Source organism: Salvelinus alpinus, chromosome 7 (assembly GCF_045679555.1).
Source record: "Salvelinus alpinus chromosome 7, SLU_Salpinus.1, whole genome shotgun sequence".
Lineage (NCBI taxonomy): Eukaryota > Metazoa > Chordata > Actinopteri > Salmoniformes > Salmonidae > Salvelinus > Salvelinus alpinus.
This window is the reverse complement of record NC_092092.1, coordinates 17,098,982-17,117,283: the sequence shown is the minus strand read 5'-3', so window position 1 is coordinate 17,117,283 and position 18,302 is coordinate 17,098,982. Positions and strand designations below refer to the sequence as shown.

The window sequence follows — 18,302 nt, the reverse complement described above, 5'->3', positions numbered from 1 at the left end:
ACTAAACACTACTACTACTAGGTATACTAAACACTAATATGTGTACTAAACACCACTACGGTTACGTGTACTAAACACTACTACTACTATGTGTACTAAACACTACTACTACTATGTGTACTAAACACTTCTACTACTATGTGTACTACACACTAATACTACGTGTACTAAACACTGCTACAACTACGTGTACTAAACACCGCTGAAACAATGTGTACTAAACACTACTACTACTATGTGTACTAAACACTACTACTACTATGTGTACTAAACACTTCTACTACTATGTGTACTACACACTAATACTACGTGTACTAAACACTGCTGCTACTACGTGTACGTAACACTACTACTACCACTGATACGTGCACTAAACACAACAACTACTATGTGTACTAAACACTACGTGCACTAAACACAACAACTACATGTACTAAGCACTAATACCACATGCACTAAACACTACTACTACTACTACTACGTGTACTAAAAACTACTACTACGTGTACTAAACACAACAACTACTACTATATGTACTACGCACTAATACCACATTCACTAAAAACTACTACTACTACGTGTACTAAACACTACTACTACTACACACTACTATTGCACAACACTACCACTACTACTACCACTACTAATATAAACACTACAACTACTATGTGTGCTAAAAACGAGAACTATGTGTACTAAACACAACCATTACTACTACGTGTACTAAACACTACTATGTGTACTAAAAAGTACTAATATGTGTACTAAACACTACTACTATGTGTACTACACACCGCTACTACTACGCACTACTACTACTAAATACCACTACTACTACTACTACACACAGCTAAAAACCTAAACACTACTATGTGCACTAAACACAACTACTATAACTGGTACTAAATACCACTACTATTACTATTACTACGTGTACTAAACACTATTAATACTATGTGTGCTAAACACTACTACTACTAGTACTACCACTACGTGTACTAAAACGACTACTACCAGTACTACTACTACGTGTACTAAACACTACTAGTACTACTACGTGTACTAAACAATACTACTACTACTACTAAGTGTACTAAACACGACTATGTGTACTAAACACTACTACTACCACGTGTACTAAACACTACTACTACTACTACTACTACTACTACTACTACTACCACCACGTGTACTAAACACCACAAGGTGTACTAAACACTACTACTACGTTACTAAACAATACTACTACTATGTGTACTAAACACTACTACGTGTACTAAACACGACGACTACTACTACTACTATGTGTACTACATTTACATTACATTACATTTAAGTCATTTAGCAGACGCTCTTATCCAGAGCGACTAACACTACTACTACGTGTACTAAACACTACTACGTGTACTAAACACTACTACTACTACATGTACTAAACACTACTACTACTACTATTACTATGTGTACTCAACACTACTACCACGTTACTAAACACTACTACTACCACTACTACATTACTAAACAGTACTACTACTAATACGTGTACTAAACACTACTACTACGTTACTAAACACTACTAATATTACTATGTTACTAAACACTACTACGTTTACTACTACTACTATGTGTACTAAATACTACTACTACTATGTGTACTAAACACTACTAAGTGTACTAAACTCTACTACTACATGTACTAACCACTACTACTACTACTACTACTACGTGTACTAAACACAACTACGTGTACTAAACACTACTACTATCACTACAACGTTACTAAACAGTACTACTACGTTACTAAACACTACTACTATTACTATGTTACTAAACACTACTACTACTACTACTACTACTACTACTATGTGTACTAAACAATACTACTACTAATACGTGTACTAAACCCTACTACTACTACTAGGTATACTAAACACTACTAGGTATACTAAACACTACTATGTGTACTAAACACTACTACGGCTATGTGTACTAAACACTACTATGGCTACATGTACTAAACACTACTATGGCTACATGTACTAAACAATACTACTACTATTACGTCTACTAAACACTACTACTACTAGGTATACTAAACACTAATATGTGTACTAAACACTACTACTACTATGTGTACTAAACACCACTACGGTTACGTGTACTAAACACTACTACTACTATGTGTACTAAACACTACTACTACTATGTGTACTAAACACTTCTACTACTATGTGTACTACACACTAATACTACGTGTACTAAACACTGCTACAACTACGTGTACTAAACACCGCTGAAACAATGTGTACTAAACACTGCTGCTACTACGTGTACGTAACACTACTACTACCACTGATACGTGCACTAAACACAACAACTACTATGTGTACTAAACACTACTACTACGTGCACTAAACACAACAACTACATGTACTAAGCACTAATACCACATGCACTAAACACTACTACTACTACTACTACGTGTACTAAAAACTACTACTACGTGTACTAAACACAACAACTACTACTATATGTACTACGCACTAATACCACATTCACTAAAAACTACTACTACTACGTGTACTAAACACTACTACTACTACTACTACACACTACTATTGCACAACACTCCCACTACTACTACTAATATAAACACTACAACTACTATGTGTGCTAAAAACGAGAACTATGTGTACTAAACACAACCACTACTACTACGTGTACTAAACACTACTATGTGTACTAAAAAGTACTAATATGTGTACTAAACACTACTACTATGTGTACTACACACCGCTACTACTACGCACTACTACTACTAAATACCACTACTACTACTACTACACACAGCTAAAAACCTAAACACTACTATGTGCACTAAACACAACTACTATAACTGGTACTAAATACCACTACTATTACTATTACTACGTGTACTAAACACTATTAATACTATGTGTGCTAAACACTACTACTACTAGTACTACCACTACGTGTACTAAAACGACTACTACCAGTACTACTACTACGTGTACTAAACACTACTAGTACTACTACGTGTACTAAACAATACTACTACTACTACTAAGTGTACTAAACACGACTATGTGTACTAAACACTACTACTACCACGTGTACTAAACACTACTACTACTACTACTACTACTACTACTACCACGTGTACTAAACACCACAAGGTGTACTAAACACTACTACTACGTTACTAAACAATACTACTACTACGTGTACTAAACACTACTACGTGTACTAAACACGACGACTACTACTACTACTACTACTATGTGTACTAAACACTACTACTACTACTACGTGTACTAAACACTACTACGTGTACTAAACACTACTACTACTACATGTACTAAACACTACTACTACTACTATTACTATGTGTACTCAACACTACTACCACTACTACGTTACTAAACACTACTACTACCACTACTACATTACTAAACAGTACTACTACTAATACGTGTACTAAACACTACTACTACGTTACTAAACACTACTAATATTACTATGTTACTAAACACTACTACGTTTACTACTACTACTATGTGTACTAAATACTACTACTACTACGTGTACTAAACACTACTAAGTGTACTAAACTCTACTACTACATGTACTAACCACTACTACTAATACTACTACTACTACTACGTGTACTAAACACAACTACGTGTACTAAACACTACTACTATCACTACAACGTTACTAAACAGTACTACTACGTTACTAAACACTACTACTATTACTATGTTACTAAACACTACTACTACTACTACTACTATGTGTACTAAAAACTACTACTACTACTACTACTACTACTACGTGTACTAAACACTACTACTACTACCACGTGCACTAAACACTACTAACACGTGAACTAAACACTTCCACTACGTGTACAAAACACTACTACAGCTATTAATATGTGTACTAAACACTACTACTACTACGTACACTAAACACTACTACGTGTACTAAACACTACTATGACTACTAAGGTTCATAAACACTACTACTACTGTGTGTACTAAACACTACTACTACTAAGTGTACTAAACACTACTACTACTACGTGTACTAAACACTACTACTACGATGTATACTAAACACTACAACGTGCACTAAACACTACTACGACTATGTGTACTAAACACTACTACTATGTGTACTAAACACTACTACTACTACTAGGTATACTAAACACTACTACGTTACTAAACACTACTATGTGTACTAAACACTACTACGACTATGTGTACTAAACACTAGTACTACTATGTGTACTAAACACTACTACTACTATGTGTACTAAACAATACTACTACTACTAGTACTAAACACTACTACTACTAGTACTAAACACTACTACTATGTGTACTAAACAATACTACTACTAATACGTGTACTAAACCCTACTACTACTACTAGGTATACTAAACACTACTAGGTATACTAAACACTACTATGTGTACTAAACACTACTACGGCTATGTGTACTAAACACTACTATGGCTACATGTACTAAACACTACTATGGCTACATGTACTAAACAATACTACTACTATTACGTCTACTAAACACTACTACTACTAGGTATACTAAACACTAATATGTGTACTAAACACCACTACGGTTACGTGTACTAAACACTACTACTACTATGTGTACTAAACACTACTACTACTATGTGTACTAAACACTTCTACTACTATGTGTACTACACACTAATACTACGTGTACTAAACACTGCTACAACTACGTGTACTAAACACCGCTGAAACAATGTGTACTAAACACTACTACTACTATGTGTACTAAACACTACTACTACTATGTGTACTAAACACTTCTACTACTATGTGTACTACACACTAATACTACGTGTACTAAACACTGCTGCTACTACGTGTACGTAACACTACTACTACCACTGATACGTGCACTAAACACAACAACTACTATGTGTACTAAACACTACGTGCACTAAACACAACAACTACATGTACTAAGCACTAATACCACATGCACTAAACACTACTACTACTACTACTACGTGTACTAAAAACTACTACTACGTGTACTAAACACAACAACTACTACTATATGTACTACGCACTAATACCACATTCACTAAAAACTACTACTACTACGTGTACTAAACACTACTACTACTACACACTACTATTGCACAACACTACCACTACTACTACCACTACTAATATAAACACTACAACTACTATGTGTGCTAAAAACGAGAACTATGTGTACTAAACACAACCACTACTACTACGTGTACTAAACACTACTATGTGTACTAAAAAGTACTAATATGTGTACTAAACACTACTACTATGTGTACTACACACCGCTACTACTACGCACTACTACTACTAAATACCACTACTACTACTACTACACACAGCTAAAAACCTAAACACTACTATGTGCACTAAACACAACTACTATAACTGGTACTAAATACCACTACTATTACTATTACTACGTGTACTAAACACTATTAATACTATGTGTGCTAAACACTACTACTACTAGTACTACCACTACGTGTACTAAAACGACTACTACCAGTACTACTACTACGTGTACTAAACACTACTAGTACTACTACGTGTACTAAACAATACTACTACTACTACTAAGTGTACTAAACACGACTATGTGTACTAAACACTACTACTACCACGTGTACTAAACACTACTACTACTACTACTACTACTACTACTACTACTACCACCACGTGTACTAAACACCACAAGGTGTACTAAACACTACTACTACGTTACTAAACAATACTACTACTATGTGTACTAAACACTACTACGTGTACTAAACACGACGACTACTACTACTACTACTACTATGTGTACTAAACACTACTACTACTACTACGTGTACTAAACACTACTACGTGTACTAAACACTACTACTACTACATGTACTAAACACTACTACTACTACTATTACTATGTGTACTCAACACTACTACCACGTTACTAAACACTACTACTACCACTACTACATTACTAAACAGTACTACTACTAATACGTGTACTAAACACTACTACTACGTTACTAAACACTACTAATATTACTATGTTACTAAACACTACTACGTTTACTACTACTACTATGTGTACTAAATACTACTACTACTATGTGTACTAAACACTACTAAGTGTACTAAACTCTACTACTACATGTACTAACCACTACTACTAATACTACTACTACTACTACGTGTACTAAACACAACTACGTGTACTAAACACTACTACTATCACTACAACGTTACTAAACAGTACTACTACGTTACTAAACACTACTACTATTACTATGTTACTAAACACTACTACTACTACTACTACTACTATGTGTACTAAACAATACTACTACTAATACGTGTACTAAACCCTACTACTACTACTAGGTATACTAAACACTACTAGGTATACTAAACACTACTATGTGTACTAAACACTACTACGGCTATGTGGACGAAACACTACTATGGCTACATGTACTAAACACTACTATGGCTACATGTACTAAACAATACTACTACTATTACGTCTACTAAACACTACTACTACTAGGTATACTAAACACTAATATGTGTACTAAACACTACTACTACTATGTGTACTAAACACCACTACGGTTACGTGTACTAAACACTACTACTACTATTTGTACTAAACACTACTACTACTATGTGTACTAAACACTTCTACTACTATGTGTACTACACACTAATACTACGTGTACTAAACACTGCTACAACTACGTGTACTAAACACCGCTGAAACAATGTGTACTAAACACTGCTGCTACTACGTGTACGTAACACTACTACTACCACTGATACGTGCACTAAACACAACAACTACTATGTGTACTAAACACTACTACTACGTGCACTAAACACAACAACTACATGTACTAAGCACTAATACCACATGCACTAAACACTACTACTACTACTACTACGTGTACTAAAAACTACTACTACGTGTACTAAACACAACAACTACTACTATATGTACTACGCACTAATACCACATTCACTAAAAACTACTACTACTACGTGTACTAAACACTACTACTACTACTACTACACACTACTATTGCACAACACTCCCACTACTACTACTAATATAAACACTACAACTACTATGTGTGCTAAAAACGAGAACTATGTGTACTAAACACAACCACTACTACTACGTGTACTAAACACTACTATGTGTACTAAAAAGTACTAATATGTGTACTAAACACTACTACTATGTGTACTACACACCGCTACTACTACGCACTACTACTACTAAATACCACTACTACTACTACTACACACAGCTAAAAACATAAACACTACTATGTGCACTAAACACAACTACTATAACTGGTACTAAATACCACTACTATTACTATTACTACGTGTACTAAACACTATTAATACTATGTGTGCTAAACACTACTACTACTAGTACTACCACTACGTGTACTAAAACGACTACTACCAGTACTACTACTACGTGTACTAAACACTACTAGTACTACTACGTGTACTAAACACGACTATGTGTACTAAACACTACTACTACCACGTGTACTAAACACTACTACTACTACTACTACTACTACTACCACGTGTACTAAACACCACAAGGTGTACTAAACACTACTACTACGTTACTAAACAATACTACTACTACGTGTACTAAACACTACTACGTGTACTAAACACGACGACTACTATGTGTACTAAACACTACGTGCACTAAACACAACAACTACATGTACTAAGCACTAATACCACATGCACTAAACACTACTACTACTACTACTACGTGTACTAAAAACTACTACTACGTGTACTAAACACAACAACTACTACTATATGTACTACGCACTAATACCACATTCACTAAAAACTACTACTACTACGTGTACTAAACACTACTACTACTACACACTACTATTGCACAACACTACCACTACTACTACCACTACTAATATAAACACTACAACTACTATGTGTGCTAAAAACGAGAACTATGTGTACTAAACACAACCACTACGTGTACTAAACACTACTATGTGTACTAAAAAGTACTAATATGTGTACTAAACACTACTACTATGTGTACTACACACCGCTACTACTACGCACTACTACTACTAAATACCACTACTACTACTACTACACACAGCTAAAAACCTAAACACTACTATGTGCACTAAACACAACTACTATAACTGGTACTAAATACCACTACTATTACTATTACTACGTGTACTAAACACTATTAATACTATGTGTGCTAAACACTACTACTACTAGTACTACCACTACGTGTACTAAAACGACTACTACCAGTACTACTACTACGTGTACTAAACACTACTAGTACTACTACGTGTACTAAACAATACTACTACTACTACTAAGTGTACTAAACACGACTATGTGTACTAAACACTACTACTACCACGTGTACTAAACACTACTACTACTACTACTACTACTACTACTACCACCACGTGTACTAAACACCACAAGGTGTACTAAACACTACTACTACGTTACTAAACAATACTACTACTATGTGTACTAAACACTACTACGTGTACTAAACACGACGACTACTACTACTACTACTACTATGTGTACTAAACACTACTACTACTACTACGTGTACTAAACACTACTACGTGTACTAAACACTACTACTACTACATGTACTAAACACTACTACTACTACTATTACTATGTGTACTCAACACTACTACCACGTTACTAAACACTACTACTACCACTACTACATTACTAAACAGTACTACTACTAATACGTGTACTAAACACTACTACTACGTTACTAAACACTACTAATATTACTATGTTACTAAACACTACTACGTTTACTACTACTACTATGTGTACTAAATACTACTACTACTATGTGTACTAAACACTACTAAGTGTACTAAACTCTACTACTACATGTACTAACCACTACTACTAATACTACTACTACTACTACGTGTACTAAACACAACTACGTGTACTAAACACTACTACTATCACTACAACGTTACTAAACAGTACTACTACGTTACTAAACACTACTACTATTACTATGTTACTAAACACTACTACTACTACTACTACTACTACTATGTGTACTAAACAATACTACTACTAATACGTGTACTAAACCCTACTACTACTACTACTAGGTATACTAAACACTACTAGGTATACTAAACACTACTATGTGTACTAAACACTACTACGGCTATGTGTACTAAACACTACTATGGCTACATGTACTAAACACTACTATGGCTACATGTACTAAACAATACTACTACTATTACGTCTACTAAACACTACTACTACTAGGTATACTAAACACTAATATGTGTACTAAACACTACTACTACTATGTGTACTAAACACCACTACGGTTACGTGTACTAAACACTACTACTACTATTTGTACTAAACACTACTACTACTATGTGTACTAAACACTTCTACTACTATGTGTACTACACACTAATACTACGTGTACTAAACACTGCTACAACTACGTGTACTAAACACCGCTGAAACAATGTGTACTAAACACTGCTGCTACTACGTGTACGTAACACTACTACTACCACTGATACGTGCACTAAACACAACAACTACTATGTGTACTAAACACTACTACTACGTGCACTAAACACAACAACTACATGTACTAAGCACTAATACCACATGCACTAAACACTACTACTACTACTACTACGTGTACTAAAAACTACTACTACGTGTACTAAACACAACAACTACTACTATATGTACTACGCACTAATACCACATTCACTAAAAACTACTACTACTACGTGTACTAAACACTACTACTACTACTACTACACACTACTATTGCACAACACTCCCACTACTACTACTAATATAAACACTACAACTACTATGTGTGCTAAAAACGAGAACTATGTGTACTAAACACAACCACTACTACTACGTGTACTAAACACTACTATGTGTACTAAAAAGTACTAATATGTGTACTAAACACTACTACTATGTGTACTACACACCGCTACTACTACGCACTACTACTACTAAATACCACTACTACTACTACTACACACAGCTAAAAACCTAAACACTACTATGTGCACTAAACACAACTACTATAACTGGTACTAAATACCACTACTATTACTATTACTACGTGTACTAAACACTATTAATACTATGTGTGCTAAACACTACTACTACTAGTACTACCACTACGTGTACTAAAACGACTACTACCAGTACTACTACTACGTGTACTAAACACTACTAGTACTACTACGTGTACTAAACACGACTATGTGTACTAAACACTACTACTACCACGTGTACTAAACACTACTACTACTACTACTACTACTACTACTACTACTACCACGTGTACTAAACACCACAAGGTGTACTAAACACTACTACTACGTTACTAAACAATACTACTACTACGTGTACTAAACACTACTACGTGTACTAAACACGACGACTACTACTACTACTACTATGTGTACTAAACACTACTACTACTACTACGTGTACTAAACACTACTACGTGTACTAAACACTACTACTACTACATGTACTAAACACTACTACTACTACTATTACTATGTGTACTCAACACTACTACCACTACTACGTTACTAAACACTACTACTACCACTACTACATTACTAAACAGTACTACTACTAATACGTGTACTAAACACTACTACTACGTTACTAAACACTACTAATATTACTATGTTACTAAACACTACTACGTTTACTACTACTACTATGTGTACTAAATACTACTACTACTACGTGTACTAAACACTACTAAGTGTACTAAACTCTACTACTACATGTACTAACCACTACTACTAATACTACTACTACGTGTACTAAACACAACTACGTGTACTAAACACTACTACTATCACTACAACGTTACTAAACAGTACTACTACGTTACTAAACACTACTACTATTACTATGTTACTAAACACTACTACTACTACTACTACTATGTGTACTAAAAACTACTACTACTACTACTACTACGTGTACTAAACACTACTACTACTACGTGTACTAAAAACTACTACTACTACTACTACTACTACTACTACTACGTGTACTATACGCTACTGCTACTACGTGTACTAAAAACAACCATTACTACGTGTACTAAACACTACTAATACTACTACTATGTGTACTAAACACTACTACTACTACTACTACTACGTTACTAAACACTACTACAACTACGTGTACTAAACACTACTACTACTACTACTACTACTACGTTACTAAACACTACTACTACATGTACGAAACACGACTATGACTACGTATACTAAACACTGATACTACTACATGTACTACTACTAGGTGTACTAAACACTACTACCACTACTATTACGTTACTAAACACCACTACATGTACTAAACACTACTACTACTACTACTACTACTACTACTATGTGTACTAAACACTGATACTACTACGTATACTAAACACTACTACGTTACTAAACAATACTACTACTACATGTACTAAACTACTACTACTACGTTACTAAACACTACTACGACGACATATACTAAACACGACTACGAATACGTGTACTAAACACTACTACTATGTGTACTAAACACTACTACTACTACTACGTGTACTAAACACTACTACCACTACTATTACGTGTACTAAACACTGCTACTACTACGTGTACTAAACACTGCTACTATGTGTACTAAACACTACTACTATGTGTACTAAACACTACTACTATGTGTACTAAACACTACTACTATGTGTACTAAACACTACTACTACTACTACTACTATGTGTACTAAACACTACTACTACTACTACTACTATGTGTACTAAACACTACTACTACTACTACTACGTGTACTAAACACTGCTACTACTACGTGTACTAAACACTACTGCTAACTGCTACTACTACTACTGCTAACTGCTACTACTACGCCGTGTACTAAACACTACTACTACCACATGTACTAAACACTGCTAACTACTACAACTACTGCTAACTACTACTACTACACCGTGTACTAAACACTACTACTACCACTACTACATGTATTAAACACTGCTAACTACTACAACTACTGCTAACTACTACTGTAAACACTACTACACCATCTTACCTGGTTCCTCCAAACAGGATGACCCGATCTCCCACCATGCAACAGCACTGTCTTCTCCTGGGGCACGGCCCTTTACCCTGCGGCTCTACCTTCTTCCACGAAAACGTCTCTGGAGGACATGTGTTCACGCACAAGCACACACAAAACACACACACACACACACGAACAAATACATTTAAACACAGACAAACATACACAATCACGTGTAGACATTAATATATAGTTAAACATTGTATATCCACTACACCATGCCATTTCAGTGGGAGGTGGGTCTCAATAAAACATCTACAGCTATATTCTATGTAAATGTATAAATAGCTACAATGCTGCTCTGGTTAAGGTCAGGGCAAAAGGTGTTGTATCCCTATATGGCTGTAGACAACCTCAGGTAGTTATATATATATATGAGAAAGAGATGAAGAGAGAGAGACAGACAGACACTTGTTTTGGCAATGTAAACTTGCTTTGACAATGTAAACATGTGTTTCCCATGCCAATAAAGCCCCTTAAATTGAAATTGAATTGACAGGGAGAGACAGAAAGAGAAGGTCAGAGAGAAAGACAGAGACATGGAGAGGAAGAGAGACAGGGAGGGAGAGAGGGAGAAGGTTAGAGAGTGAAAGAGAGGGAGAAGGTTAGAGAGTGAAAGAGAGGGAGAAGGTTAGAGAGTGAAAGAGAGGGAGAAGGTTAGAGAGTGAAAGAGAGGGAGAAGGTTAGAGAGTGAAAGAGAGGGAGAAGGTTAGAGAGTGAAAGAGAGGGAGAAGGTTAGAGAGTGAAAGAGAGGGAGAAGGTTAGAGAGTGAAAGAGAGGGAGAAGGTTAGAGAGTGAAAGAGAGGGAGAAGGTTAGAAAGTGAAAGAGAGGGAGAAGGTTAGAGAGTGAAAGAGAGGGAGAAGGTTAGAGAGTGAAAGAGAGACAGAGTCAGAGAGAGACAGACAGGGAGAGAGACGGGGAGAAGGTTAGAGAGTGAAAGAGAGGGAGAAGGTTAGAGAGTGAAAGAGAGACAGAGAGAGACAGACAGGGAGAGAAAAACAGAGCGACAGAACAGCCAGGAGGACAAAATGAGTTTATTAATAACATAGAACTTTGAGGATCTGTGTGGCTGCCAGGAGAGTGACTGCTGAATGTCGATGTGTTCAATCATCCCTTATAAGACAGCACCATGGACACCCACTTAGACTGGCTAGCTATGCAATCACTACGACAACATGGTGTTCAGGCCATGTAGTGCATTACATAGATACAGACAATGGAATATGGATGGAACAGGTTATACTGCCATCTAGTGGACATATTTAGAACAGCAGATGGCTTAGTGACAGTCAAATCTAATCCCCCAAAAATCCAACTATTTGGCTTGAGGGGATAAGCGGTTCATGGTCCTGTCGGTTCCAGACTTGGCCTTCCAGTGCCGCTTGCCGTGCGGAAGATTGACCAACCCAACACCAGCTCCCTGCCTGTCCTACCAACCCAACACCAGCTCCCTGCCTGTCCTACCAACCCAACACCAGCTCCCTGACTGTCCTACCAACCCAGCACCAGCTCCCTGACTGTCCTACCAACCCAGCACCAGCTCCCTGACTGTCCTACCAACCCAACACCAGCTCCCTGCCTGTCCTACCAACCCAACACCAGCTCCCTGCCTGTCCTACCAACCCAACACCAGTTCCCTGCCTGTCCAACCAACCCAGCACTAGTTCCCTGACTGTCCTACCAACCCAACACTAGCTCCCTGACTGTTTACCAACCCAGCACCAGTTCCCTGCCTGTCCAACCAACCCAGCACTAGTTCCCTGACTGTCCTTCCAACCCAACACTAGTTCCCTGACTGTTTACCAACCCAGCACCAGTTCCCTGACTGTCCTACCAACCCAGCACCAGTTCACTGCCTGTCCTACCAACCCAGCACTAGTTCCCTGACTGTCCTACCAACCCAACACTAGTTCCCTGACTGTCCTACCAACCCAGCACCAGTTCCCTGACTGTCCTACCAACCTAGCACTAGTTCCCTGACTGTCCTACCAACCCAACACTAGTTCCCTGACTGTCCTACCAACCCAGCACTAGTTCCCTGACTGTCCTACCAACCCAACACTAGTTCCCTGACTGTCCTACCAACCCAACACTAGTTCCCTGACTGTCCTACCAACCCAACACCAGCTCCCTGCCTGTCCTACCAACCCAGCACTAGCTCCCTGACTGTCCTACCAACCCAACACTAGCTCCCTGACTGTCCTACCAACCCAACAATAGTTCCCTGCCTTTCCTACTAACCCAGCACCAGCTTCCTGCCTGTCCTACCAACCCAACACCAGCTCCCTGCCTGTCCTACCAACCTAACACCAACTCCCTGACTGTCCTACCAACCCAACAATAGTTCCCTGCCTTTCCTACTAACCCAGCACCAGCTCCCTGCCTGTCCTACCAAACCTCACATTTTAAAATGGATGTACATATCATTTTATATATTTTTTATCACCTGGGTTGAACGTCCAGAGGTCGTTGAAGTGTCGGTCCAGACGAGCGTTGTAGCCCCCGAATATATACAGCTCCCCGTTGTAGGAAACTGGAGGAGAAAGGAAAATGAATAGAACATGACCATTTAGGAGATCTGTCTTTTTGTTTTAGAAAAATAATATATCAAATGGTGAGTAACAAAGGAAGAAGCACATAAAGACACCATAACAGGAACAGTGGGGCCCTATAGACACCCCAACAGGAGCAGTGGGGCCCTATAGACACCCCAACAGGAGCAGAGGGGCCCTATAGACACCCCAACAGGAGCAGAGGGGCCCTATAGACACCCCAACAGGAGCAGAGGGGCCCTAAAGACACCTCAACAGGAGCAGTGGGGCCCTAAAGACACCTCAACAGGAGCAGTGGGGCCCTATAGACACCTCAACAGGAGCAGTGGGGCCCTACAGACACCTCAACAGGAGCAGTGGGGCCCTAAAGACACCTCAACAGGAGCAGTGGGCCCCTATAGACACCCTAACAGGAAAAGTGGGGCCCTATAGATACCTCGACAGAAGCAGTGGGGTCCTATAGACACCCTAACAGGAAAAGTGGGGCCCTATAGACACCTCGACAGAAGCAGTGGGGCCCTATAGACACCCCAACAGGAGCAGTGGGGCCCTATAGACACCCCAACAGGAGCAGTGGGGCCCTATAGACACCTCAACAGGAGCAGTGGGGCCCTATAGACACCGCAACAGGAGCAGTGGGGCCCTATAGACACCTCAACAGGAGCAGTGGGGCCCTATAGACACCCCAACAGGAGCAGTGGGGCCCTATAGACACCCCAACAGGAGCAGTGGGGCCCTATAGACACCTCAACAGGAGCAGTGGGGCCCTATAGACACTGCAACAGGAGCAGTGGGGCCCTATAGACACCGCAACAGGAGCAGTGGGGCCCTATAGACACCGCAACAGGAGCAGTGGGGCCCTATAGACACCACAACAGGAGCAGTGGGGCCCTATAGACACCCCAACAGGAGCAGTGGGGCCCTATAGACACCCCAACAGGAGCAGTGGGGCCCTAAAGACACCCCAACAGGAGCAGTGGGGCCCTATAGACACCCCAACAGGAGCAGTGGGGCCCTATAGACACCCCAACAGGAGCAGTGGGGCCCTAAAGACACCCCAACAGGAGCAGTGGGGCCCTATAGACACCCCAACAGGAGCAGTGGGGCCCTAAAGACACCCCAACAGGAGCAGTGGGGCCCTATAGACACCACAACAGGAGCAGAGGGGCCCTACAGACACAAACACACCCTAACAGGAGCAGAGGGGCCCTATAGACACAAACACACCCCAACAGGAGCAGTGGGGCCCTCACCCCCAATGTGAAAGGGAGACTGAAAGGTCACACAGGAGAGAACTGCAGTCAACAGAACATAATTACAGAAAAGAAAGATGGAACATTTGAATTCAGACAGTTTTCCTATAATGAATGCATTGACATGAGCCTTTTATTCAACACTGCCATTAAACTACATTACAAGATAAAGGGTTGAAAAATGCAACGAGTGTTTGTGTGTGTCTATCTCTTACAGGCTGAGTGGCTACGTCGTCCCTCTGGTAGGAGCTGGGTAGTAGCAGTGTTCAGCCAGCTGTTGGTCTCTGTATCAAACACCTTTATCTTGTTGCAGTAGATCTCATTATTAGAGTGGAACGGACCGAAGCGATCTGCTCTGCCTCCAAACACAAACATCTTAGTGCCAACGATAGTGGCAGAGTGGAAGTCCCTCCAACGAGCTGGAGTACCCTGAGAGAAGACAGGAAAGGAGAGAGGAGAGATTTAGTGGTGATGGAGTACCCTAGAGAGAACAGAGAGAAGAGGAGAGAGGGGAGGAGAGAGACTTAGTGGTGATAATGGTGGCCAAGTGGAAGTCCCTCCAATGAGCCTAAAGAGGAGAGAGAGAGAGAAGAGGGGAGAGGAGAGATGGAGAGGAGAGCGGAGAGGAGAAGGTGGCAGAGTGGCAGGAGTACCCTGGGGAGAGGAGTTGGGAGAGGGGGAGAGGGTTTGGAGAGGGGGAGAGGGTTGGTGATGATGGTGGCAGCAGTACCCTGGGGAGAGAAGTTGGGAGAGGGGGAGAGGGTTGGGAGAGGGGGAGAGGGTTGGTGATGATGGTGACATGAGTACACTGAGGAGAGGAGTTGGGAGAGGGGGAGAGGAGTTGGGAGAGGGTTGGTGATGATGGTGACAGGAGTACACTGAGGAGAGGAGTTGGGAGAGGGGGAGAGGAGTTGGGAGAGGGTTGGTGATGATGGTGACAGGAGTACACTGAGGAGAGGAGTTGGGAGAGGGGGAGAGGGTTGGTGATGATGGTGGCAGGAGTACACTGAGGAGAGGAGTTGGGAGAGGGGGAGAGGGTTGGTGATGATAGTGGCAGGAGTACACTGAGGAGAGGAGAGGGAGAGAGGGTTGGGAGAGGGTTGGTGATGATAGTGGCAGGAGTACCCTGGGGACAAATCTAGCCTATTGTCAATGTCATCTGATGATGTATGGATTAATAGCAACATTGAATGTCCACCAAGTGACTATATCTTTGCTCATGAAAAATATGATGAAAACACTTGGATATCCAATGCATGTCCCCCCACATCCAGTGTGCAAAAACAGTGCAATTACCACATTCGGACACTTTGGAGAGGTTGAAAGGACACGAATGTACCCTGGTATGGTAGAAATTGTGTTTTTATACTGAACAAATAGAATTTAGGGATTGCAGATATGTAATAGCACTGGAACTTTCTAATTTACAAACATATGAAACTTTGGAGAGGTTTAGGGGCACCTCGTCCCGTGACCACACCTGACACCACTTACTACAACATCTGCCCATTTCTAGTTGTTAGGTCTATCGATCCCATATTTTTTCACATTGTTCACATGTTGTGGAAGCCAGCTCTGGGCATCAATAATTCACTTAGTCTGGGTGGCCATTTGATGATGAATTGTTCAGCAGTCTTATGGCTTGGGGGTAAGAAGCTGTTAAGGAGCCTTTTGATCCTAGACTTGGCGCTGCGGTACTGCTTGCCGTGCGGTAGCAGAGAGAAGAGTCCATGACTTCAGTGACTGGAGTCGTTGACAATTTTTGGGGCCTTCCTCTGACAACGCCTAGTATATAGGTCCTGGTTGGCAGTAAGCTTGGCCCCAGGGATTCAATTGGCCATACGCACTACCCTCTAACGCCTTACTGTCGGATGCTGAGCAGTTGCCATACCAGGCGGTGATGCAACCGGTCAGGATGCTCTCGATGGTGCAGCTGTAGAACGTTTTGAGGATCTGGGGACACATGCCAAATCTTTTCAGTCTCCTGAGGGGGAGAAGGTGTTGTCGTGCCCTCTTCACGACTTTCTTGGTGTGTTTGGACCATGATAGTTTGTTGGTGATGTGGTCACCAAGGAACTTGAAACTCTCCCCCTGCTCCACTACAGCCCCATCGATGTGGGCGTGTTCGGCCCTCCTTTTCCTGTAGTCCACGA

The 18,302-nt window shown here is 39.9% G+C and overlaps 1 protein-coding gene across 5 annotated transcripts in view; it reads right to left on the bottom strand.

Moving 5' to 3' along the window:
* The window catches only part of klhdc3 (kelch domain containing 3), an 83,415-nt gene that overhangs the window by 27,763 nt on the left and 37,350 nt on the right, over nucleotides 1-18,302 (bottom strand). For all 5 annotated transcript variants that reach the window (XM_071409292.1, XM_071409296.1, XM_071409295.1 and 2 more), the window contains 3 exons: nucleotides 16,365-16,578; nucleotides 14,791-14,877; nucleotides 12,314-12,422 (listed from right to left, as the gene is read on the bottom strand). In XM_071409292.1, the coding sequence (XP_071265393.1) occupies nucleotides 12,314-12,422; nucleotides 14,791-14,877; nucleotides 16,365-16,578 (410 nt within the window). The remainder of the gene's footprint in view (nucleotides 1-12,313; nucleotides 12,423-14,790; nucleotides 14,878-16,364; nucleotides 16,579-18,302) is intronic.